The 27,684-nt window shown below is 35.8% G+C and overlaps 1 protein-coding gene across 2 annotated transcripts in view; it reads left to right on the top strand.

Annotated features, from left to right (window-relative positions):
- ANXA10 (annexin A10) overlaps positions 1-27,684 on the top strand; it is a 48,803-nt gene that overhangs the window by 19,398 nt on the left and 1,721 nt on the right. For both annotated transcript variants that reach the window (XM_004433477.3, XM_087437232.1), the window contains 8 exons: positions 2,632-2,745; positions 4,225-4,315; positions 5,355-5,434; positions 18,990-19,043; positions 19,151-19,244; positions 19,937-20,032; positions 24,476-24,534; positions 26,728-26,850. In XM_004433477.3, the coding sequence (XP_004433534.2) occupies positions 2,632-2,745; positions 4,225-4,315; positions 5,355-5,434; positions 18,990-19,043; positions 19,151-19,244; positions 19,937-20,032; positions 24,476-24,534; positions 26,728-26,850 (711 nt within the window). The remainder of the gene's footprint in view (positions 1-2,631; positions 2,746-4,224; positions 4,316-5,354; positions 5,435-18,989; positions 19,044-19,150; positions 19,245-19,936; positions 20,033-24,475; positions 24,535-26,727; positions 26,851-27,684) is intronic.

The following is a 27,684-nucleotide window of genomic DNA, read 5'->3' as shown; positions in this document are numbered from 1 at the left end:
TCTTGATGATGCATATTGAGAAAAATCTTCATTTGCCAAAGCCATAATTATTTGGTGAATTAATGGAACACAAGCTTAGAGTTTCTTTGTCACCAAAAGCCGCCCTGAGTCCTAAGTTCCCACAGGAACAAAGATCCACAATCATCACACAATTCTGTGCTGTAAGTCTAATTTAACATGCATCTTCTCTCCAAGTGAATCTTCCAGTCTCTTCACACTTATTCACACTTATTTGCTTATTAATACACAAAAACATAGACACAAATGCAACAATTATCCCTCACTCTATACTTTTCTTTTTCTAACTTACCTGCTTAAACAGAGTATTAGAGTTTTCCAGAGAAAAGAATTAAGAGAGCATGTATATATGTATACATTTGCTTGATAGGTGGCATGAGCCAGACTCGTTGCACGAGCCTCTGGGATAAGGGGCCTCTGGCATCCAGGATGCCCAGGTGTTTCTCATCATAGGAATCCTCTGCCAGTCCAGTAGAACTCCCGAGATCCGGTGAGACGGGGTTTCCTCTGAAGAGTGGGTCCAGGCAGCGGCGCTGCAGGCCTGATTCAGCCCTTCTCTGAGCCACTCCTGATGCTCAGCACCTCCCAGCCCATCTTCTCCCTGTCCCTGTATTAGGACCCGTACTTACTGCCCACACACACCAAAAAAAAGAAAAAAATCCCTGTCTGTTGAGGACTCAGCTCACGTGATTGCAGAGACCAGATAGCTCAAAATCCGCAAGGTGGGCCTGCAGACTGGAGACTCAGGGAAGAGTTGCAGTTTAACTCTAAAGGTCGTCTGCTGGCTGAATTCTCTCTTCTTCCAAGGATGTCAGACGTTTTCTGTTAAGGCCTTCAACTGACTGAATGAGGGCCACCAACGTTATGAAGAATAATTAGCTTTACTCAGAGTCTACTGATTTAAATGTTAATCTCATCTAAAAAGTACCTTCACAGAAACATCTAGAATAATGTTTGACCAAATATCTGGCCAAATTGACACACAAAATCAACCATCATAAATGGCTTCTCCATCTCCTATCACACTACTTGTCCTTCCTTGTCTGGGCATGTCCCACTTCCCTCATCCTATAAATCCATTCTGATCTCTTATCTGAATTCTTATAACTCTAAAGCAGTGGGATCTTATCATGTGAAAAATGATATTGAAAGCCTTAGAAAGTACATCCGCTCCCATTTTTACTTGTGTTATCGCTGAGTTTGTGGAAGGTGAATCTCCTTGAAAACAGAGACTCTTGCACTTCTGCAGCACCTACCACCACGTCTGGGAAACCGTATTAAAATAAATACATGTTGAGTAACTACAATCTTTCATTCAAAAAAATATTTATTGAGCTCCTGAGTAGATGAGAATATAAGTTTCACAAGCTCATATGTTCATATCTGTTTTTATTCACTGCTGTAGTCCCAGTACCTGGCTCATAACAGCACCTTAACAACTATTTGGTAAAGGAATTAGAAATAGTCAATAGTGAATAATGAGGGAAATAAATAGGTTATAAGCTCCATGAAAGAGGAGATCTTATGCTTCTTATATATACTCCAAGCACCTGACACAACTCTGGACATAATTGCTCATTAAATAAATTGTATTGACTTTAGCAAAAATTCAATAGATTCTGTGTATTACCAATTACCACCTTGTGGATGAATGCTTTTGTTTGCTAAAAAAGAAAATCCACAGTATAGGAAAGGTGTTGTCAGATTATACTAAATAAAATTAAAATTATGACTATTTTGTTTTTATTCTAATAAAGCTTATTATGCCTTATTGATATCTTTCACTTGAATTCTACTATTGAACCACCTCAGAATTATACTAAATTTTGCATATTTTTAAGGTAAAATTGAATATACTCTATAGATTTTAGCAAGAAATGGTAAATTTTAAGCATCTTTCAGATATCTTTGTAATGCTACAAGAAATCAATTTAACTTATATGTTTTTAAATACCCAGTCCACACTAGTAAAATAAAAGTCAAAATTGAAATGATCAATTTCATACTTTTATATCTGTGTTCTGAGGACAAAAATCCAGCATATTTGTTTTTCTCTGTAAGTGTTTAACTTTCAATATTTTAAATAAATATATTAATGTGACTATTTGAAAAAAGTCCTAAGATTACTTACTTAATTCATTTACACAAGCTTTTTGGCAATAGCATAACCAGGAACTCCCTGCTGAAAGAGACTGCTACAATGCCAAAATAAAATAAATTGCCTATTTTAATTAACGACTAATGTTTCATTGATTCCACACAAGAAAACTAAGAACTCCCAACCAAAATGTTTTTAAGTTTCAACTTTTATTTATGAGATCAAAAGAAGCGTTGTGGTCGGGATTAGGGAAAGAATATTGTCCTATGTTTATATGACTAGAACGTCCATATAGATGACGTTTCCTGCAGAGACGTGATTGCATCAGTCCTTTTCAAACCCTCAAGTCCATCGTCTTGTGTGATCCATGTATATATGTGTGAATCAAAACCAGACTTGTTATTAAGTGAAATGACATGGAAAAGGAAATCTTACAGGAGACTTTCTACAGTTATCCCATTTCTCTTATAAAATTAGTAACTGATATAATAAAATATTTACTTTTCCTTTCATAGGACCTGATTGGTGACCTGAAGGAGAAGCTTTCGGATCACTTCAAAGATGTCATGGTTGGCCTCATGTACTCACCGCCATCTTATGATGCTCACGAACTCTGGCATGCCATGAAGGTAGTGGTCTGATGCAAAAATGTACTTGTAACAGGTACAGGCTGATATTTCCATAGAGAGGGAACTGCCCTGTGGTGTTGCTACATGTGATCAGAGAGATGGGAGGGAATATCCGAGCAAAATGAAACAATGAAAATGCTGTGGTCAGGGGAAGTGACCCTGTTGGGAAGAGGGGGCCTCCAGAGCCTAGGGGCTCGGATCAGCCTGTTCTTTTATTGTATAAACTCAGACTCACTGACTCGGCTCTGTGCTGAGCTACCAAAAGGAAAAAGTAAGACAGCTTCCAGGGGATATTCAGATGTGTGTATTCATATATTAAGGGGAAATGCTATAAGTCATGTCAACCTCTTTAAACTATTTGTAAAAATTGGTCTCGTTAAGTAAAAATAGGATACTAAGTCAGAGATAAAATATAGATGACATCTTTATTTGTTTTTATGACTTTAAGTTAGTCCTTTACAAAAACTATTGCTCAAATGTATCAAAATTTTACTTTTGAAGGATTAGAATGATTCTTTCTTACAGGAAAATCATTTCCATGAATAATTGACTACAGATTTGCTAGAGATTTTGTTGGCTACGGATGGGAGATGAAAAGCTTTTCACATCTTTCCAAATGCTGATATTAAACACCTGCAGAACTGTTGAAATCACTCCAATATGATGCCTGCCAATGACCAGATTACCACAATCTGTGAACAATGTGTGACAGGAAAGAGGAAAGGGGAAGAAAATTAAGGCAACCTGGATTCTGGCCATCATATTGGTAGATCAGAATGGACATTGTTTAAAATTCATATGAATTTCAATTAATTGCTTTTTAAAAAAAAGTTGCATACGTCAATTCCTACTTCTTGCAAATTATGTGACTAAAAACTATAAGAAGTCATATGTTACTGTTTAGATGAAACTGTTATATTTTATCAACGTCTCATAGAATGGTAAGGATTTCCGAAGCTTTCCTGAAAAAGATGTGTTGTCTCTAAAATCACCATCAGAGAATATATGTCAATGGCTGTAAGAGATCAAAGAAAGTACCCAGTTCAAATGTTTAAGCAAATAGTACAAAATTCCACATCCAGGGAGAGGCCACTGAAACATCCTTGGGAAGTTAGGAGACCCTGGTTCTTATTTCAGCTTGCCAAAGATCTGATATTCTAGCAGCAAAACAAAAAACTCAGTTTCATGAGCATTGTTTAAATATCTTTTTCTACATTATTTAGAAATGCCCATGCTGTTCTATTCTGAATGAAGGAACAGAGTTTCGGATAATATTAGCTTCTCAGGGTCAAACAGCTAGTAAATAGCAGAGCCAGAACTGAATTGGGCCTATCTTTATCCCAAACATACTTCCTGACCCCTCTGCCACCTCTCAGAATAAAGGAGTACAGGAATGCTGTGCTCCTTCATTGTACAGAAGGTGCACTATTATTCCCAATACAAATGCCTGTATATTTCTCTCTTTCTCTGTCTTTCTAGGGAGCAGGAACTGAAGAGAATTGCCTCATTGATATATTAGCTTCAAGAACAAACGCGGAAATTTTCCAGATGCGAGAAGCCTATTGTTTGCGTAAGGAATATACATATGTACACATAGTTTACACGCATGTGAACATTATATTTTTCAAATAACACACAAAATATTCCAATTTAGGTACTTTAAAGAATTTTCTAAGACATTCTTATATTTGAAATATCACTCACTGAAGAGCAATTAACTCACTAAGTAAAATTGATGATGAGGGTACTAAAAATGAAACAATTCCCTAGACAATCAAGTTAAGCAAATTTTCCAAGAAAATAATGACAAATTTCTATGACATGAATGTTGAAATTTAGACAGGGAAGTGCCCAGCACAGTGGTTCAGGGAGCATTTTATCTCTTACCCAGGAGAGACGAGATAGATATAGAAAATAAAGCAAAATGCAACAATCACTCAGTGAATTCTCCAAATATGGGTAACTACTTCACTTTTCATAAATTTTGTAATCACTGTAATCGCTCTCAAAATCAGATTTTTACATATTTTAAAAGTAAAAGGTTAACTATTTTCATTTTCAAAAGTGTATTTCAAAAATACACATCATGTATTATGTGACATTGAATGTCAAGAAAATGTTCCAGACAGTCAGCTCTACTGCATTTGAAAAAAAACCAGGACTTTCCCAATGGGAATGAAGTAAGAACCTTCACTTAAAATATTAAAATGAAACAAAGCACATGGGAGAAGCACTGGGCTGGGTAGCAGTCTATGGAAATAGAATGCATAATTCTGAATTTTGAGAATTAGAGAATGTGAAATGATTCTCAATGTTGTTTTTCAATTTTGGAATGAAGGTAATGTATTTTTTAAGAAAACAAACCTGTGCCTATGTTACTGTGAGATGTCAGATTTCTTTGGTGGACTGTTTTTTGGCTTCTTCTGAGTAGAAGGTATTAAAAGATGAAGAAACGTCGACAGATTGATTGTATTTCCTGTTTCCACTCACAATTGGGAAAATAGCATTAACTTATTCAAAGCACATTGATATGTGGTTCTATAATAAATCATATTGATATGTGGTTCTATAATAAATCATACCTTGAACATGGATGTTTTCTTACCCAGAATACGGCAGTAACCTTCAAGAGGACATTTACTCAGAGACCTCGGGACACTTCAGAGATACTCTCATGAACTTGGTCCAGGTATGAAATTCCAAAATTCACAACATTTTGCACTGTTAAAAAATAGATATGTTTCATTTTCAAGAAATAGGACATGGGGCTGGCCTGGTGGCACAGCGGTTATGTGTGGGCACTCCACTTCGGCGGCCCGGGGTTTGCAGATTCGAATCCTGGCCATGCGGCGACAAACCACTTGTCAAGCCATGCTGTGGTGGCATCCCGTATAAAGTCGAGGAAGATGGACACGGATGTTAGCCCAGGGCCAATCTTCCTCAGCAAAAAAAGAGGAGGATTGACATTGGATGTTAGCTCAGGGCTGATCTTTCTCAGCAAAAAAAAAAAAAAAATAGGACAGAAAACTCCAGCTTACTCCAGTTTAACAGTAAATTCTATGTAATAACATTTACTGAATATCAGCTAAATTCAGGGCACTATAATAGAAACTTGGGTTGGTTAGAGAGACAAACAAATATGAAAAATACACATCTCTGTTCTCAAAGAAAAATCTACCATATGTAAGATGATTATAATTATAGATACATGTATAAATAATTATATATTATAAGGGAGTTAAAGGATTAAAAATATTACAGTTACAATTTATAATTCTAATCATAAACTAGAATTCTATTTTTTAAAACTATTGAACAGCTTGGGGGCATACTAACTTTTCTGAGATCCTACTGTAGCCTAGTACTGTGCGAGGAGAGAAGCATATTTCTCATTTAGTAACTACAAATATTTTAATATAAATATTCTTATGAGCACTTTAGAAATGAAGAAATAGAGAATCAAAAAGATTTAGGTTCTAGCTCTCTGACTATCTAAAGAGCTAATAAATAGATCCAAAATTTGAATTGAATCCTATAGGATCCCAAGTGCTAGCATACGATCATCAGAGTTGCCTATAAAAATTCTATAGTACTATACATTACCAAAAAGGAACATTACTTCAAATTAAAATTAAAATTTGTCACTTATTTTACTTTTCTGTACTGACTAAATGGTATGTAATTATTTCTATTAAATTAATATTTCTTAAAAATATCCCACAAATTAGAATTGTAATAATCTTTTTAGATATAATTATCTTTTGTCATGCATATTCTTGAATATCCTGTGATTTGCTTCAGCAAAGGCATTCAGGAACGTAAAGAGAGTCAGAGTTCAGTTCTTTTGTATCAAAACAAAATCTAGAAGTCCATAGCTGAAGAAAATGTCTTAAGAGCCAGTATTTTGGTTTGGTTTTGTGCTGTATGCATGTGTGTGTCTAACAAATCGAGCATTTCTAAATCCCCAAACCTTTCCTTTTTATGTCAAGAACATAGCTGAGTAGTTGGCAGTTGGCATAGAATTTCACTAAAAACCAAAGGTAGATAGAATTTTGTACACGGGGATGTGAAATTAAGAAAAGATTACGTTGCCTTTAAAGAAAGATAAATAAGTGAAAGCCCTTTTAGTGGGAATAAAGGTAGAAGAGTGGCGCCTAGAAGAGAGAGACAGAGACACAGAGAAAGACCCAGGAGGGAAGAGATTGGAGTGAGAATGATGTCCAAGGGCCCTCAGGAATCTAGGACCTCACACTCTTAGGTGAGGAGTCAGAATCACCAGATGAAAATACAAGATAGACCATTGAGTATTCTCTCTTCCTTTTCTCTGAACCCCTCTAGTATCAATTGCCTCCATAAATTCTTGGTTTTTTTTTTAACTGAAACATTTCTATGGCCACTGTTGCCAAACTCTGAGATGGTCTTCCTTGTCCTTTATCCTTTTTGGCTGTATCCAGAGTGCTGCTGTGGAGTATATCCTCCATGAGTGTTGTACCTCTTTCACAGCTCAATTTTGGTAAATTTAGAGGCCTAATGGTTTGTTTATAGTTTGAGTAGTCTGCTTTTCTTTCATCTAGATTTATGATGTGTTTGAAATGCAAATCTCCAAAAAACTTAGAAGAATTCTGCTCTAATTCCTTCCAGTCAGTACCATATACCACTTAGCCACACCCAAAGTCCTTTCCTAGACATTTCTTTGCATCCTTGTACCCTCCCCTATCATATCTCTTGTATTTCACAACTTAAAGCCAATTCCTTGAAAGTCCTCTCAGATAGTAAATTTAGCCAGATACTTCCTGCAGAGCTGAGTCTTGAAAGGCCTTTGCCTTTCCTAGCTTCTTCAAGTCTCAGCTCACATTGCTTGGAATCAATAAATGGTTTCCCCTTCTAACTATTAGAGACACCAAATTTCTGGGCTTTCTCTCCACTCCCTTCTATTTCTGCTTGCAATCCAGCCAATTGTTTACTGAGTTCATCTCTTTATTATAATACATGGCTAAAAGCATAAAGTAAATGCCATTTCTCAAGCTCCCCTGAAGATCAGAACAGGTGCTAATGATCAGATGGCAGCTCTCCTCGAAGAAGGCATTCAGAAACTTAGTCTCTTTCCATCTAGTGGCTAATTCCATCTTCATACCTGGCTTCTAATTTCATCATGACTGTCCTCAATCTACAGAAGCAGAAAGACAATGGAGAATTGTTCATGGGAGTTTTTATGGGCCTCATTGTGATGCATATCACTTTTGCTCGCGTTTCATTGGCTAGACCTCCATCAAATGACTCCACTCAATATCAAGTGTGGCTGTAAAGTATAGTCCAGTTGTTTGTCCTCAGAGAAGGTGAAACAAGTTTGGTGATCAGCTATCAGTGTACCTCAGTGCTGAAAATGAGACTTCAAAAGCTGCAACCAAGACAGGCAAATGAGCAACAGAAGATGGTAAGAATGAAGAGATACATGGCAATAAGTAGGAAATCTATGAGGGTGACTATATTGGACACAAAGAGAATTTCCAAAAGGGTAGCAATATATAACAAAGAAACAAACAAAATGTCCTGCATTCTTTCTTGAAAGTACTTTAAAAGGTAAATGTCTTTGCATTTTTATCCATGCATTATGTTTTTTAACATATTCTTATTGTGTCACCATTTTAAATGATCTTTTAAAAGAAAGTTGCTTGGTCCTACCTCTAATGTTACTTGTAAAATGATAATGTTCATTATACTATATACTATATATATATAATTTTAATCTGAATATATCAGCTATATTTTTTAATTTTTATACAACTAATCCTATCATGAATAATTAATTTATATGAGATGAACAAAAACCCAAAGATGAAGCTATATTTTTAATCTTTTATTCCTTCTGTTTTGTTTTTGGCCTAAAGTATATGTGTACAAAAAAATTGGTCCAACATTTACCTGTATTTTCTTTTTCTTTTTTTTTTTTTTTTCTGAGTTTCAACAAATCAAATTTCAAAAATACTAGTATGGAAGCTAGCATGGAAGTAGTCGTTTCCCATCAGACCTCTAACCGAACCTACTCTTCAAAGCCTTCCTCTACTTCATAGGAATTGCTCTCTTCCAAGCCTGTTTTGTGTATTTCTATCCCATTTTACCACATAATTTTGAATGTGTTTGCATATCCACCTTTCCCAGTAGATTTAGTTTCCCAAGCATAGAACTATGTCCTATTCAACTTTGTAGTCTTAGAACTAAGCTCTGTATATGACACATGGAAGGCAAGTCATATTTTTTGGAAATAAATGGTACAAAGAACAAATTCTTCTTTTTTTTTTTTTTTTGTGAGGAAGATCAGCCCTGAGCTAACATCCATGCTAATCCTCCTCTTTTTTCTGAGGAAGACCAGCTCTGAGCTAACATCTATTGCCAATCCTCCTCCTTTTTTTCCCCCAAAGCCCCGGTAGATAGTTGTATGTCATAGTTGCACATCCTTCTAGTTGCTGTATGTGGGACGCGGCCTCAGCGTGGCCGGAGATATGGTGCGTCGGTGCACACCCGGGATCCGAACCCAGGCTGCCAGTAGTGGAGCGCTCGCGCTTAACCGCTAAGCCACAGGGCTGGCCCAGAACAAATTCTTTATAAAGTCTGAAAGAACGAAGTTCAATATTGGCTAAAATAAAAGAAGAGGCTTCATATACAATGGATCTTTACCAGAGTTCTGGAAAATGAGCATCATTTGCACACCGAGAGAGAAGGGAGGGTAGTTTAGGGTGAGTGGAACGGTCCTGCATGAGCATGCTGGCTAGCTCAAAGGATTCCTGTTGAATAGGGAAAATTTGTCTGATTAGAGAGCTGGCTGAGATGCTGGACTGATGAGGTTCCTGTAAGTAGTAGAGAGCCATAGAAAAATTTTTGAGCAGGATGTGAGATGATCAGGAAGATTTTATCTATTGTCATCTCCATGTAAGTAGGAAAAAAATTAAGTTGCACATGACATGATAATTTACCATAACAAATAGAAACTTGTAGCAAGAGCCTTCCTTGTAACTTAAATTAAGAGAATCTGATTTACTAATAATAAAAAAGAGTTTCCCCTTTTTATCATCTCTTTAATTTTTATAATTCCATTCTTCTGTTTGCGTTTGTATTGATCAAATCAGTCAGATGTACCCTGAGTATGTGCTAAAGTGATACAAGAAACAATGAGAAGACTCAGCAGGAGGCAAAGGACGTGTATTTAGGCAAGAAAAAGCTATTAACAATTCCTCCACTGTATTATTCAGATTGTCTTACTAGCCATCTTCTAGCAGGGAGAGCAGTTAGAAAGAATTCTTGATGTTCCAGCTCAGATTATAGAATTAAAGGGAACAAGAAAACATTCAGGTCAGAAAAAACTTACAGAAAATTTCGCAACCATTCAGGAAAATAGACCCATAGCCATGTGCTAATTTTTTTTCCCAAAATTTCAGGTTCAAATCTTTACCTAGAGAGATTTCTACTTTTTTTAATTCTAAAAAGCTTTGTTAAAAAAAAAAAATACAACTTCGTCTCTATTTCTGAAGTTTCTGAGTAAAGTATTATATTACTCCACACAAGAAAGGTAAAAATTAAGAATTTTTTCTACCCTATCTAGAACTAGTCTGTATACAGAAAATAAAGTGAGAAAATGGCTATTAATAGTGAAATTTTCCTTTAAAATATTAATGGCAGTGTACAAATTTAAATTACTGCTTCATTTCTCTTCTTTTCTTATTATGTGATTTTGCTGTCTTCCTCATTTGGAGTGAATTAACGTGTCCAATCAAACGCAGGGTGTGTGGTTTCCTTTAATGTGGGTTTATTGTGATTAAAAACTACATACTGCACTTTACACATATTTTGTATGATTTAACTGAAGAATGAATAAATATATCAGCCAGATTGGAACACAAACTAACAATTCCATTCATCGCTAGGCAACATGGATTTTAATTCTTTTTTACCCTTTGTGTGTGTGTGTACTCAAGTTATTGTCAGTTTTGAATTAGGAACAAAGATATCTAAAAGAAAACATTGCTAAGGAAGCCAGGTGTTAACTGGCCCAGATTGAGGAGAGACGGGTAATTTAGGCTGATTGAATTCCTTCAAATTGTTCAATAGAAAAAAGTGGCATAGTACTAAACACATCTATTGACCTTTCAATTAAATTAAAAGTTTCAATTTGTAAAAACAAAATCAAGAATTTGTTTTATTGTGTTTGATTTTGATTTTGTTTGGTTTGGATTTGCATGGTTTGGCTGCGTGATTCATAAAACTGCCCATATCATCAACTCCAATTAATCAAGTCCTAGTGTGAAACTCTAATCTCTAAAATTATAGCATCAATGAAGAATAGATAGTTTGTTTTTTTATAGTCCAACTTGAGACTTCTGTGTAAGTTGTAGAAATAAGCTTATTTTCAATTTGTAAAAAGAAGTTGAAGTCATTATAGAAACAAATATTTTTAATAATAATTATTAATATTTAAAACCAATCTCACTTGGCAACATGTCAATTGAATATTTCCTAAATTTTAAATGTCATAAGATTAATTTTAATTAAATATTCTTTCAATTTAGAAGGGTCATTGTTTTTCAATCTTCAAGTAACGATGCTACATAATATAAATTAAGTTACCAACCAGAAATTCATGTTGGCATAGATATTGCTCCTAACAGACTAAAGCCAACAGTCCCATTGTAAATTCATAAGCTGATCTTAATATCAAAGAAGTTTTTATTTTCTTGATATCCAAAAAGAAATTTATTTCAATTTATTGGAGAAAAATAAAAGTTCTCTAGGAGGAAAAAATGTATTTCATTAGGACTACTTTGCCTTCCATTAGGACTGTATCACAGTCTATCTTCTCCTTCTGCCAAATCCTGCTTCTTTTCTCTCCCTTCTGTAAGTGTTGATCTCAAGCACATTCTGTAATAAACAAGATGCATGCTAATCTCCATCTCAGAGTCAGCTTCCCAGGGAAGACAACTGGCTATATCCCCTCCTTGTAGAGACGAGGACACTGAAGCTCAGAGAGGGTAAGCAGCTTGCCCAGCATTACACATCTACGGAACAAGAAGGCTAATGTGAAAACAGGCCTAAGCACTCTGTACCTGCGCTGTTAAATGTAATTGCCCTTCCCTCCAGCCCCATTTGCTTCCACTCCACTTCTACCTCTATTTGGTAAAACGTCAATGACCTATACGCAAATAACGTCTCAGAATCTCTGCACCTTTTCAAAAGTTGAGCTATAAACCATCTGAAAGTCACTGACAACTAAGAATCAGGATTGCAGTGTATTTTTATAAAGCAAACATTCCTATATTTCAGGGAAAAAAACCCACACAGCTCTGAAAATTAAACATGAGAGAAAATAAATCACAAGGGGAAATAAACCAATAAGCAATGTTTTCCCTTGATGTAATAGGGCAATCAATGTGATTCATAATTGTAGTTCTTTTTTCCTGAAACTAAACTATAATGTGTTATTATTGAGAGAATGTATATGTGAGTATGTGCATTTGTATATATTATAACATTATCTGTATAGACATATATTGTAAAATAACATGCAACAATGTATTTTATCACTGGGTTTCACCTAATTTGGATTGTGGCTTTGCAGGACAAAGTATTACTTCTTAAGTTCAGTTTCTAGAGTTGGAACATTAAATGTGTGTGTGTGTGTTTAACCTTGAAATAGACTTTCAGTGTAGTAAACTTTTCCTTTCAATATACCATATCAAAAAATGAGGGTGAATAGAGATTTAGATTTTATAAGAAGCCAAGGAAAATTAATGAAGTTTACTTAAAGATTATGTACTTATAAGATTTCACAGTACATTTGCCTTAAAATGTAAAACACAATTTACAAGTATAAAATAATATATATTTCATAGAAATTACTTAACTCATTATAGAAACTGGAAGTAAAAAACTTATAAAAGATGTATCTTAGTATAATCTCCTTTAATAATAGTCTTTTTTTTTTTTTTTTGGTGAGGAAGATTGGCCCTGAGCTAACATCTGCTGCCTATCTTCCCCTTTTTGGTTGAGGAAGATTGTCCCCTAACATCCATGCCAATCTTTCTCTATTTTGTACGTGGGACGCCTCCACAGCATGGCTTGATGAAAGGTGCATAGGTCTGTGCCCAGGATCCAAACCCACAAGCCCCAGGCTGCTGAAGTGGATCATGAGAACTTAACCACTACACCACTGGGCTGGCCCCAATAACAGTCTTTTTTGAAGATCAGAAGTCCCATGATAATTCATACTGCTTAGTAAAATGTATAATTTCTCAGATTTTTAAATATTTTGAAGATTTCCCATTGACTCCTGACTTCTACATTAATGGCTCTTCAGTTTGGAACTCCTCATTTAGGATATGGATCCATAAATTTAGAAGATTGGAAAGAGATGTAAAATGAATTAGGAAATTGAAACAGTCCATAACTTCTCCTGACCACTATCTGTGGTGTACGCCACTTCAGAGAGAATCTGTCTAGATATTTCACAAGCAGGAAATGGAATTTCTCCTTAAGGGTTGTGAAATTTAGAGCTGATGCGTTCCAACCAGATAACTGAGGGTGCTGCAGTGTAACCAAATCTCTTCTACTCTCTAGTTGGGATCACTATTCTCTCTGCCCCAATCTCTCTATAGATAGACAGACAGACAGACAGACAGACAGACAGACAGACAGATAGATAGATAGATAGATAGATAGATATAGATACAGATATTTTGCGTAAAACAACAAGATATATATCTATATATTTTTCCTTTTGGCTCTAAGTCAGTTGTATGCCCTTGGATTTATCATTTAATCTTCTTGAGATTCAGATTAGGGAGATTTACTCTGTAAATTAGGGGATATGAACCCATTCTTCTTTTGATTCCCTCCCAATGAAAATATTCTAAACTTTTTCAATTATTATAATCATATCCTCTACTTTCCTCTGCATCTTCACTTTTGGAATCAAAGGAAAGACTGTCCATGGCTTTCATCTTTCTAACATCATGAATATTCAGACACACCCCTTTTCATGGATTAATAGAGATTGAGGGAATTGGAGCATAGGAGCCTTAAGGTATTCAAGAAATGGAAAGTGTTGAAAATTATTGTCATATTTTCTGGGAGAGAAGATCTTTTACGTAACCTATAAAGTATATCGTGACAGGGCTATTTCTAATAAGGAAACAACTCAGCCAGAACACACTCTTCTTGAAAACTAATGCCAATCATTAAACTGGCTCACAACACTTCCTGTGTGCGTTTATTAAACTAGGTTTACAGGAAATCTAATTATCTGTCAAATAATGAAAAATTAGTCACTTAGAGATTAATTAATCAATATGTGCAAATCACACTGGAGATGATAAATGCTTCCACAGAGAGGAACAATGGAAACTACCCAGTTAGATGCTTACTCTTCATCTTGGCTGTCAGGATTCTCGTTATGACAGTTTCTCAGACTGGTGTAGTGAGGCCTCTGGGGGTATTATTGCCATCAGCTTTCAACAATCATCTGTAATCAACTTACCTACTCCAAATATTTTCAGCTATATTTTAATTCCCTTCATTTCTTCTTTTCACATTTTTATTTTTCTCCCAACCCAAATTCTGTACTCGTTTATGCCATTTCTCTGGCCGTTATGTGATATCAATTACACATACCGAGCTGCTATCTTTGGCTTTTTATATGACAAAATCAGCTTGACTCTGCCTTCATGGAAAATGCTAAATCATAAACTTACTTATTCCCACTTTTTTAATCTACCAGTCTGCTTAAAGTGTTCTTGGCAATTAACTGCACAAAGAAGTAAATGGATGGGCACCGTTTCAAGTTAAATGTCTAAAAATCTTATCTTTCAAAAAAAATTCAGATACGCAGAACAGCAGAAAATCCTTAAATATTTCTCACCAACTTCACAAGAGTAGGTGTTTACTTAGCTGTATAGTTTGATTGGAAATCACTAAGAAAATTTCAATGACCCAGAAAATCTTCCCATATCTACAAACTGATCTTTGAATTCTGCAATCTAAAAGTTATTTCTTTAGCTGTCCTTCATTCATTTAGTATTGATTCAATGAGTATTTATTGAATGCTTACAATGTGCCAAGCAGGATTCTAGACAAAAGGGAATTATTGGTGAACAAAAGAGATAAAGATCCCAGTCTTTAAGAAGCTTACATTCTAGTGGGGGGTTACGGAAAATTAAAGATAAATCTAATAAATAGATACATTATATAGAATGTTAGAAGGTGATGAAAGATATGGCAGAGCAGGACAACGAGGATAGGAGTTGTCGGACTGGGCAAAGTGAGTAGGTTGCAATATTACATAGGTTGGTCAAGGTAAATCTCATTGAGAAGATGAGATATGAGCAAAGATCTGAGTCAGTAAGTGAATAGCTATAACAGGGCATTCCAGGCAAAGGGAAGAGCTAGAGAAAAGTCTACAGCAAGAGAATGGCTGATGGGTATGAAGAATACCAAGGAGGACACATGATGCCATCTAAGCAAGCAAAGGAAATGTGCTGTAGTAGTGGTTGAAGAGGTCAGAGAGGTTAACAGGTGGTGAAATTATGTCGAATCTGCAGCCATTGTAAGGACTTTGGCTTTTACTCTGAGTGACATGGGGAGAGTGAGTCATTAGTGGGTTTTGAGTAAAGGAATGATGTGATCTTATGCTTTAAAATATTCACACTAGATGCTGTGTTGAGAAAAAAACTGTAGGAAGATGGAGTAGAAACAGAAGCCTGTAAGGATGCTATATCAGCAATAAAGCCAAGATATAGCGTTAGCTTGGAATCATAGCAGAGCACTGGCAGTGAAGAAAAGTGCCCAGATTCTCGATGTATTTTGAAGGTAGTGTCTATATTACTTCCTGAGGAACTGGGTGTGAGACAGAAGAGAAAAAGAAGGAATAAAATGTTACTCTCAGATTTTTAGTCTGAGCCACATGAATGGCAGAGTTGTCATAAACTGATATGTGAAAGGCTCTGAGTGTAGAGGTTTTTGAGTTGAAGGGAGACCAGGAGACAGATTTTGAACATGTTGAGTCTCATCTGTATATTAGAAATCCAAGTGGAGATGTTCACTTGGCAATTGGAATATATGCATCTGAAGTTCAGATGATAGATCTGAGCTAGAGATGTAAAATTGGGTATCGTTACAATACAGATAGAATTTAAAGCCACATGAATTGTTAAGACTAACAAGAGAAAGACTGTGAATAGACAAGAACAGGACCAAAGACTGACTAGTATGACTTTCCAATGTTAAGAGATTGAAAAGTAAAAAGGTTCCCAATGTTAAGAGATTGAAAATTAAAAAGGGAACCAATACAAAAGATTGAAGAGTAACCACTGAAGTAAACCAAAGAAAGAAAAGAGAGTGCAGGATCCTGGAAGCCCAGTGATGAGTGTAGAGCAAGGAGGAGAAAGTAATTATTGCCTCAGATCCTACTGATAGGTCAAATAAGATGAAGATTAAGAATTACCACGATAAGTTTATGTTATTAAATAAATGGCAAATATCCAAAAAAGATATAGCATAATAAATGCTTTCAGTCATTTGTTGCTTGGTGTAAATTAAAACCATAGGAGAGTGACCAGAGGAGATTGTCTGAAAGTAATGAGTTCTTGAGGCTAAGAGTATAGTAACCAAATCTCAGGACAAGAAATGGCACTGAAATTGAATAATCATCCTTTTCTAACAATCAGACCTTGGGCAATTCACTTAATGTTTGTAAGCCCATTTATTTTTTATCTTCAACATAAGTAACAAAACTATACAGCCCCTCGACACTTCCATAATTTAACAATAAAATAACACCAATATTCCTACCACTCAATACAATTATGTCCACTCTTTAAATGTTGTCTTCTATTCCTTGCTCATATATGTATAAAGCATACTTAGATACATAAATAAACAGATTTTAAAAATAAGAATTACATGTGTGCATTCTTAGTCACCTGATACTTTACGCAAATGAAATGAGGCAGAAGAAATGTGTCTGATAGGCTCATATCAGTTTTCCCTTAGCTGTACACCTCTAGATGGTACACACCTTCTGAGCTACAATTAAACATATTCAATTTTTCAGGGCTACAAATTTGCTCACAAGAAAATGTAGTTTATTTATTTATGAATAAATTGATGTTTCTCATATGCCTCTAGCTTTGGGTTAGCAAGCAAAAAACTCTAATATTTAATCTAATATGGCAAATTTAATGCATACAATATTTTGAACAGTCAATGTAAGTACATGGTCAATCTCATTTATACATTTTTTGAGTTACTCAACTGTCAGATTTATGGCTCTCCTCTCTTCTTCTCTGCAAGAGGGCACTTGGTGAAGAGAGAGATGTGTGTGTGTGTGTGTGTGTGTGGTTGGTTTATGAGATGTCTTGACAACAAGATAGTGATAGTGTCCTCAGATCATCAAGATATTTTCTGCATCCTTGTTCCTCTTGGCTATGGAATGGCAGTTCTGGGACACTCTGGACATGTAGCATGTAAAGCATAGATGTCCAGGAAATGAGCGTTTCTCAGTGTTATCTGCCAAACCATGCAGCTGGTTAATTTATGATCCTTTTTCTGTCTCAACTTGGTCAGAGCCAAGGAACTTTTTGTGATGGTTTAGCCTCACCTTTGCTGTTACTGAAGCTGAATAGTCCCTCTAAGTTCTAGCTTTGCCTCCCACACAGTTCTGGCCAATGTGGTCTACCTTGTAGCCTTTGGTTACTGGAACAATCTGTCCCTGCCATGGTCATAAACAATTCCATCTGTTGAGCTCCCCTGACAGGTTCTCAGCTAGCATGCAAGTTCTCCCATTAGGAACAGATAAGCAATTTGGGGCCCATCCATGCTACTTAGGAATTGAGGTTAATTCAAGAGAATTGTATTCAGGACCTCCCTTTGCCCAATGTTGCTGTATTACTGAGTTTACTGCAATGTGGCCACTTCCAGGGTTGGAAAAGATGATAGGAGCAGAAGCCACTGTACTCTCAGTGTTCTTTCAGCATAGTTTAAAGAAAAAAAAAAAAAAAGCCTTCCCTCCAGATCTTGACCCAAAGAGAAGGTTAAATAAACTGTCTGATCACATGTCTCTCCTACCTCTTCCTCCTCGCTTGTGCTCATAATCCTCAAGAACCACAGGGTCCTGCATTGGCTAGCCCTCCTTTCCTCTTGTTTGAAATGGGCATCTCTTAGGTCAACTTGGCCATGTCTGTTCTTTATATGATAAAGGGGTGGGGGTGAAACTGTTACTGCACAAAGGGCACTGATCTGCTCGCCGTGAGACAAAAGCCAACCGTCAAGAGGCATGATGGTGGAAAAGAAAGGGCAGTTTATTACAGCTTGCTAGCAAGGGGGAAGATGGCCAACTAATGTCTTAAAAAAACATCTTAAGGGGGCACAAAATCTTACAGAAGTTATATAGGCCAGAGAGTTATAGGGGAGGGAGTTAGGAATGTTGACCCTCGGGTGTTACAGGCTGGGAGTCGCCACACCAGATCTTTCAGTTTTCACTGATGATGGCTATCAGTGTAGATTCTCTGTTTGGGAGTAATCACATTCCTAAGGAACTCAAAAGAACAAAGTTATCATCTTATCGCAGCTGGGAGGTACATGCACAAGCAGGGGTCGTAAATCTACAGAGCAGTTAGATCTCCTGGGGGGGTGCAGATCCAGCTGGGTTAGTTAGTCAGAGGTCAAAGTTACAATAGGGTTTCTTTTCCACATTATGGCTTCCCTTATGTCAACCTTGTCTTGAGCAAGTATCAAAATAAATTTACAAAATATTCTCACTCCACAAAATCTGGATTCCATGATTCTTTTATTGTTGCATATATCCTATATTACAAGTCAGAAATTGAATATTACCTCATTCTTTCTCTCTGCATTTTTCTCTCTAACAATGTTAAATCCCACCTCTGCCACCCACTGCCAGTCCATGGGTGCTCAGTTTGATGGGGAGAAGGTACCACACAGAGAGTTGGAGAAGTGAAAAACATTTCAACATCTTTGAAGATTACCATGGCTGCAATGAAAAAATAAAGCAAAAAGAACCCACTTTTTTTAAAAAGACCTATATTTCATGAAGTATTCAAGAAATGTGGACTAACTCCAAATAATGATAGAACTTTCTCAGGAATTACCAATGTGCTTGGTGGTTCAAAGATTTTTGTCCCAATAATCCTATATGGGTTGGTAATTAAGAACACAAAGCGAAACCTGTGCTTATTTTACAGGGAATCAGAGAAGAAGGATATACAGACCCTGCTATGGCTGCTCAGGATGCGATGGTAACTAGGACCGGCTCTCTGTAGACTGTATGATGTACTGTAGAGAACCTTTGTTAGACTGGGCTGGGGTGGTTATGGTACACCTTCCCGGCTGTATGATGTTTCAGGTCCTGTGGGAAGCCTGTCAGCGGAAGACAGGGGAACACAAGACCATGCTGCAAATGATTCTGTGCAACAAGAGCTATCAGCAGCTGTGGCTGGGTAATTATTAATCAGGTTCCTTTTCAGCTGCTTAACCGATTATGTAACAAAAACCAAGTTGTTAACTGAAAAAAAAAAAAGAGGAAAATGTTACATATAAATAGAGGAAATCCAGTTATCTCAAAGGTACTTTGAATTATGTTTATACAGACATGCCTCACCTAATGACATTACTAAGGAATAAAGTTTCCTTATAATTTTATTTTTTCCAGTAACTGAATTATATAACATTTATATAGTGAACCTTTTAAAACTGTCACTGTTTTTGATGGAGAACTTAAACATATTAGCTATTTCCTATTAGGCATATTATGTGATGTCTTTAAAAGAATATAATGAACATAGTTTAACCAGTGTATGAGTCAAGGTCATTATTATTGGCGTCATGATTTATGTGAAGCAGCTTTATTGGCCTTAGAGGTGCACTCATATGAGTTTGCACTTAGTTTGACTTTCCCCAAACTGCTGTACCTTTGTTTCCCTTATTAAAAAAAAAAACTCCTTTTTTGTTTTTCTCTACATATACAAGAACACAAAAGTCTATAAAAATTTTGAAAAGATGGCATACTCCAACCCAACCCCCATCCTGATACTTTATTTACCTTCACAGTGTACAGCAATCTAATCAATATTTGTATTTTAAATTGATAATATTTACAAAATCTCCTTTGAATTATATCAATTTGTTGAAGTTTTCCAGGATTTTCAAAATATTTCTGGGCAAGACATAGTAGATGCCATTAATGAATGTTATGATGGATACTTTCAAGAGCTGCTGGTTGCAATTGGTAAGTAATAACTTATTTGGTGTACAGCAGACATTTTATTCCACAATAAATGCTAATTGGCTCTGAGTGAATTAAAGATGCATGAGTAATATTTTGACTGAGTCACTTTCCCCTGAATTTAATTATTTAGAGGGGTGTTAACTCTACAGAGGAAAAGTATATCAGCTACTGATATAATGCACTAAACTGGAACAACCTGGTAACTTTTATGACCTGAGACCCTTCTGTAATAGCTTGTTCAACTTCTATAGTATGAAACCCTGAATTCTCAGATTCTCACTCTCTCAGGTAATTGGAGTCTCACACCTTTAAAATTCATTTTATGTATACTGACTTCCATTCCCTTGTTAAAGAGCAGACAAATGCTAGCAATGTGGCTTCCTTTTCTCTAAGAGGAAAAGAGTTTTTTGTCACCATTTGTAATAAATTTGCCTTTAGGGATAAGTCCTACCATAAGAAAGATTTACCAAGTTGTTACTTGGTAGTGATTTCTGCAGGCTATTGTGAGAGAGGCATTCCTCCTGCTCCTTCCTAAGTAAGGAAAGGTATCTCTCCATAGAGGGGAAAATAATGGTAACTATCTCTAAAAACTACTACTATACTAGCCATGCTTTACTTTGTGCTGTGCTTTGACTTGACAGCATGCATTTCAGGGACTACAAATGAGGGGTCACTGTGAAATATCCGCATAGGAGAAACACATCAAGTAATCACTTAGATATTTGTTGAGTAAATAAATATTGTGATTTTTTCCATTCCTAGAATAGCACAGCCATACATGGGCATGGGAGCTGAAAGATAACAGAATTTCAATAGTTTATCTCATAAAGGAGTTGTAAGCTAGGGTTCCATAAAAAGAGTTTGGTGGGTTCTATGAAATCTTTAAAATGGTATACAAGATTTGAATATTTGTCTGTGTATTTTTCTGAGAATAAGGTGCATGTATTTCAGCAAATTCCCAACATACTTTAATAATCATATATCACATCAAAATCCTTCATTTTACAAACAAGGCCTAAGGAGGTTCAATGACTGCTCCAAAGTCTATCAACTAATTAGCAACAAATTTATGACTAGAACCCATGCCACAAACAAAGCAGTGGGTATGAAAGAGGAAATAGGGAACATCAGAAATACTGGAAAACATTTTAACTAATTCATTCATTCTCTCATTTAATAAACATTTATTGAGTATCTACTATTCTGGTCATTGACTTTGGCACTGCAGATGAAACAGTGTGTTGATGCAAATAATCCATAATCAATCTGTAAATCAAAACTGAGGTGAGTTTATTATAAGCCAATTTGAGGACTATAACCCGGGAGAACTTTTCCACCAAGGAAGGAAGCTCTCCAAAGAAGTAGGCTGTACAGAGTGGTTATATACCCTCTTAGAACAAAGAGCATCCACCATATATGACAGGAATATCTCTTTTCCTACTATCATAAGATGCTTTGCCAGCATGGCAGGTCAGTGGTCACAAGGTGAGCACAGCAAGTCAGTGGTCAGCAGGTCAGTGGTCAGGAGATGAGTTAAAGCAGGTCAGCAATTAATCCTTAGTTTTTGGGAAGAAATGCTTATCCTTAAAGAAATGTTGATATGCGGGAGGCAACATCCCTATCATTCTTAGCTTTGGGACATTATAAATATTTAAAGCAGATGTACAATGCATGGTCAACAGGCCACATCAGGCCTGTCTGAAAGAACAAGGTCAGGCCAAATTAGTTTTAAACTAAATGGCTTCCTCATACCTCCAGTGTATCCTATTGCTTTTCATTTATTCATCAAGTGAAACAACAGCCACAAAAGAAACGACAAGAGTCCCTGTCCCTAAGGTGCTTACATTCTAGCAATGACTCAAGAGTGCTCATGACGTTCACAGTTTTATAGAGAAAAGTAAAAGAGGAAGTCATGGTCTCACAATGTAAAATAATCATTTGAACTATAGAGAAAATACTGTTACGATGATTTTATTTTGCCTAGAAGCTATAGCTTCACATATATATATATATATATATTTTTTTTTTTTTTTATTCTAAGAACTTATCTGTTGAAACAGGTAGCATTGGTTTTTTTTTTTTTTTTGATAAACAAATCTTTTTTATTTAACAGTGTTATGTATTTATTTTGAGTAGCTAATGCATGTACATGGTAAAGTAATCCATACTTTATTTATTTATTTATTTTTTTTGGTTTGTTTTTGTTTATTGCAGTAACATTGGTTTATAACATTGTAAAAATTTCAGGTGTACATCATTGTACTTCTATTTCTGCATGGACTACATCATGTTCACCACCAAAATACTAATTACAACCCATCACCACACACATGTACCGAATTATCCCTTTCACCCTCCTCCCTCCCCCCTTCCCCTCTGGTAACCACCAATCCAATCTCTGTCCCTATGTTTGTTTATTGTTGTTATTATCTACTACTTAATGAAGGAAATCATACGGTATTTGACCTTCTCCCTCTGACTTATTTCACTTTGCATTATACCCTCAATGTCCATCCATGTTGTCACAAATGGCTGGATTTCGTCGTTTCTTATGGCTGAGTAGTATTCCATTGTGTATATATACCACAGCTTCTTTATCCATTCGTCCCTTGATGGGCACTTAGGTTGCTTCCAAGTCTTGGCTATCGTGAATAAGGCTGAAATGAACACAGGGGTGCATGTACCTTTGCAAATTGGTGTTTTCAAGTTCTTTGGATAAACACCCAACAGTGGAATAGATGGATCATATGGTAGTTCTATCGTTGATTTTTTGAGGAATCTCCATACTGTTTTCCATAGCGGCTGCACCAGTTTGCACTCCCACCAGCAGTGTATGAGAGTTCCCTTCTCTCCACATCCTCTCCAACACATGTTGTTTCCTGTCTTGTTAATTATAGCCATTCTGAGGGGCGTGAGGTGATATCTCATTGTAGTTTTGATTTGCATTTCCCTGATAGTTAGTGATTTTGAACATCTTTTCATGTGTCTGTTGGCCATCTGTCTATCTTCTTTGGAGAAATGTCTCTTCAGGTCTTTTGCCCATTTTTTAATTGGGTTGGTAGTTTTTTTGTTGTTGAGATGCATGAGTTCTTTATATATTTTGGAGATTAAGCCCTTATCAGATGTATGGTTTGCAAATATCTTCTCCCAATTGTTAGGTTGTCTTTTCGTTTTGTTGATGGTTTCCTTTGCTGTGCAGAAGATTTTTAGTTTGATATAGTCCCATTTGCTTATTTTTTCTATTGTTTCTCTTGCCCGGTCAGATGTGGTGTTTGAAAAGATGTTGCTAAGACTGATATCGAAGAGCGTACTGCCTATGTTTTCTTCTAGAAGTTTCACAGTTTCAGGTCTTACATTCAAGTCTTTAATCCATTTGGAGTTAATTTTTGTGTATGGTGTAAGGTAAGGATCTACTTTCATTTTTTTGCATATGGCTATCCAGTTTTCCCAACACCATTTGTTGAAGAGACTTTCTTTTCCCCATTGTATGTTCTTGGCTCCTTTATCAAAGATTAGCTGTCCATAGATGTGTGGGTTTATTTCTGGGCTTTCGATTCTATTCCATTGATCTGTGTGTCTGTTTTTGTGCCAGTACCATGCTGTTTTGGTTACTATAGCTTTGTAGTATATTTTGAAATCAGGGAGTATGATACCTCCAGCTTTGTTCTTTTTTCTCAGGATTCCTTTAGCTATTCGGGGTCTTTTGTTGTTCCATATAAATTTTAGGATTCTTTGTTCTATTTCTGTGAAAAATGTTGGCCTCACATATATTATTGATACATTTATTAATTTGTTTACTTATTCAAATAAACACTGTTGAATATCAACAATCATCTACTGACTTTCATCAAGGACATCTGTTGACTAGGCTCTAGGCTATTCTAATGCCATAGCGGTCTTGATTAGCTGACTTCCAACACTGGTCCAGACCAGTTTTAGTCCATACAGTTTCTCCTTAAGAGATCTCATATGTACTCACAAGTTAACAAAGGACTAAAAATAACATTTGGGAAGATGAACCATTTTCATGGGACTATGTTACACTGAATCCCACAGTAATAAAAATCGATAGTAGTGGTGATAACCTGCATCTCTTTGAAGCTCTATTTATACGATTTTCAGATAAAGAGGACAATTTTTTTTCACTAAGCTATGTGAAGGCACTAAGAGAGTTCCAAGAAATAGAGATAGACCAAATGAAAATCTGAAATGATCATTATAACATTGCTGCTTTATATTTGTTCTGTAGGTTATGGTTTTACTACTGTTCTAAGTGTTGAAATTTTAATGCAATGTACAATGAGGGATCCTACATAAAACTCGCAAAGAATCACTCTTGCAGGATTGTAACAGAAAAGAAAAAGTGTTCTTACTCTTTCTCAAATTCTGGGGAAAATATGTATTGTCACTGTCAAAACTTCTTTTCTATCTGATTTTTCCTAGTTCTCTGTGTTCGAGACAAACCAGCCTATTTTGCTTATAGACTATATAGTGCAATCCATGTAAGTATAACCCACATATTATTAAAATTTCTCCAGAAATAATCTCTCCTTTTTCAAAGGACTAGTTTTACTTCCATTATTTAAATATTGATTCCTATTTTTGAACTTGTATTCAAATATATTCATTACAAAGAAAATATGCTCAAGTGAAAAAATATGTTGTAGACCAAAAATGAGACCCATCAAATAAAAATAATGTTCTGATTTCTGTATCAAATTGAGGTACCTAAGAAGTATGATTCCTTGGGGTCTGTATCCCCCGTGTTCTTTAGAGTCTCTTAGCATCGGAAGAAACTGGCAAATCCAAATTCTTCTGTATCTCGCCAAAGGCCCCCACCTCACGCCTATGCAAGTACAAAACATATGACATCAAGCAGGAAATGTCAAAACATTACAAACACTCAGCAAGAAATTGGTACATTTCTGAAATTTAAAAACACAGAAGAATGTCAGTGGCTATTTTTAAACATAGTGTTATTTTTTAAAAATACTTTAAAAAGAGATAGCTAGACAATAATAAACTCTAAAGCTATTTTTGTAATGAAATGAGAATGTTTTTCATAGTTTAATGTGATAGTCAATCACATATCCTTTGGTGCATTCATTTTTAAAGAAACAAACACTTAAATGCATGAGACAATTCATACCTTATCCATAATGTCCATGAAACATATTTACAAAAAGAAAATGTCCGATACAAATTGTTATACATATGTCTTAGCATTGAAAACTCAATGGAAATTATTAAAAACAATTCAGTAGTACAGTAATTTTGATAGTTAGAGTGTTTTATCCTCAAAGTAATTTTTACAGACCAACTTCTTAAAAGTAGCCAGCATGCTGGGATAATGTGCTAGTCATCAAGAATATTTCTATTCTATATCTTATGTAAAGAGTATTTTTTATTTATGTACAAGAACCTATGTAGCCTCAGAACACAGGAGGGAGATGAATGCTCACAGTCCTCTGCTTCTTTTTTATTCTATTTCCAAGCAGAGAAAGTTGATTTGATTAAAAATTTATTTAAAATAGTGTACTGGGCAATGCTAACGGATGATTTCAACAGTTTCTTTTCCCAACAACAGAATAAAACTTGACTTGTGAATGACTATGAAGAAATAATCACAATTACTTTGATTCCAACTATGCCCAAATTGAGGGCTATTTATTCTAATAATAAGCAAAAACTATATCCCTGCTGTGTGAATTACAATGCAAAAAGGAAGCTATGTGTACTCACAAATGGTTAAGAAGTAAAGAGAAGGATTGTGTATTCAAGTAATCAAATTTTTGATATGTGAGGACCTCAAATTAAAATGTTGGTCAAAAGCTGGTTTCGCCACCCCTAAACCAAAGAAAATCTCTGTGTTTTTGTCCAGTGGACTCAACTGAATGATATACAACTTACATATGGAAACTTGGTTAGATCATTCATTTCAATCACCTCAAATTATGAAAAGTTTGTTAGTAGGTCTGCACCCCAAACATTCAGACATCAAAGATTAGTTTATGCTTACTGGCCACTGGATGTCACCATTACTCCATTTGAAAATGATTTGTAAAGCAGTATTCTTTCCGGAACCAGTACACAGAAATTGATTTTTGTATTTTTCAGTATTTGAGTTTAAGTCAGCAAATATTTCAAGTAACTGTAATTCTTATTTTTACACTTTTCAATAATAAACAGACCATAAAATAAAAATGTTATTGCTGTCGTACTCAGACATATCAATGTTCATCTGACAGAGTTCAGAATCTCTCCACCCACTCACCCACCCACCCAGGGAGAATTGTTACCTAGAAAGAGCACATGATCAGATTTGCATTTGATAATGCAGTGTGAAGGACACCGTGTGGAGGGTGAGAAGGCTGTAAAGGGAGCAACTGTTGCAGAATCAGGAAGAAATCATAACGGCCGGCATCAAGGCCATGACACTGGAAATGGAGATTACAGGGCATTTAAGAAGCAAACTAGATAGAATACTTCATCGTATGTACACAGTAAGAGACGGGGGGAAGTCACAGAGGTGACTTTCAGAACCTGACTTGGGCACTCCCCAGATGGTGACGCAGAATTTGAGGAACAGGGGAGGAAGAGCAAATTGCTACAGGAAAGGGGATGAGTCTATTTTAGACAGATTGACTTTAAGGTATGGTTTTCTCCTTTTTTTCCCCTTTTTCTGTGTCTTTTAGGACTTTGGTTTCCATAATAAAACTGTAATCAGGATTCTAATTGCCAGAAGTGAAATAGACCTGATGAACATAAGGAAACGATACAAAGAGAGATATGGAAAATCCCTGTTTCATGATATCAAAGTAAGTCTCCTACACGTGATTTATTTTGACCCATATTTTACTCTTTTTGAAACTGAAATAAAAGCTTTAATTTAAATAGCTTCATGTTAGAATCTAAAAAGTTAAATATTCTGACAGGAATAATTTACTTTAGTGCCTCAGGCAGCCTTTAGTGTGTCAACCGGCACTACAACGAGGAATCCCTTCACCTCAGCGATAGAACTTAATCCACTTTGATGTATTTTAAGCAAAAATCATTGAAGTGGTCATGTACAATATTCATCCCCTAATTGTGTAATTGTGATTTGTGAGCTAAATTCTGAAGTATGATCAGCATCGGGAAAAATTCATTTTGCCACAAGACTGCACTAATTGTGAAGAGGCTTCTTAGATAAGTTCAGCTCTCCTCTCATATTGTCATAGAAGGCAGGGCAGCCAGTCAAATCCCATAAACTGGTAATTTGGAGGAATTTAACATGGATAGCTGTGTGAAATTCTACACATCCCTATCCCTTTAGCCCTTGGAAGGCAAAGAAGCAATGACTCAAAAGTAAAGGAGCCAATTTCTTCATTCTATGTCTAAACTTTACCCTGGATTTTAATAAAACCTAGCAAAGAATTATCAAAATTTATAGGACCATCTATGTAATTTTGGGCACCCAATGGAAAATGAAAATGCTTGACCCCTTGTTCAAAAAATTATAAAGAATTTCAAGATGGCACCAGCAGAGCATTAGACCAAGCACAGGACCCTGAGAATATGTCTTCACTTATATTTTGCACATAGCTAAGTGCTGTTACCTGTTCACATTATTTTCCATGGAAATTTTCAATTGCATAAAATAGCTTTTTAGT

The sequence above is a fragment of the Ceratotherium simum genome, chromosome 12 (genome assembly GCF_057802395.1).
Source record: "Ceratotherium simum simum isolate JZ-2026a chromosome 12, ASM5780239v1, whole genome shotgun sequence".
NCBI lineage: Eukaryota > Metazoa > Chordata > Mammalia > Perissodactyla > Rhinocerotidae > Ceratotherium > Ceratotherium simum.
Note: the sequence above shows the minus strand (reverse complement) of the source record. Positions and strands in the feature narration are given on the sequence as shown.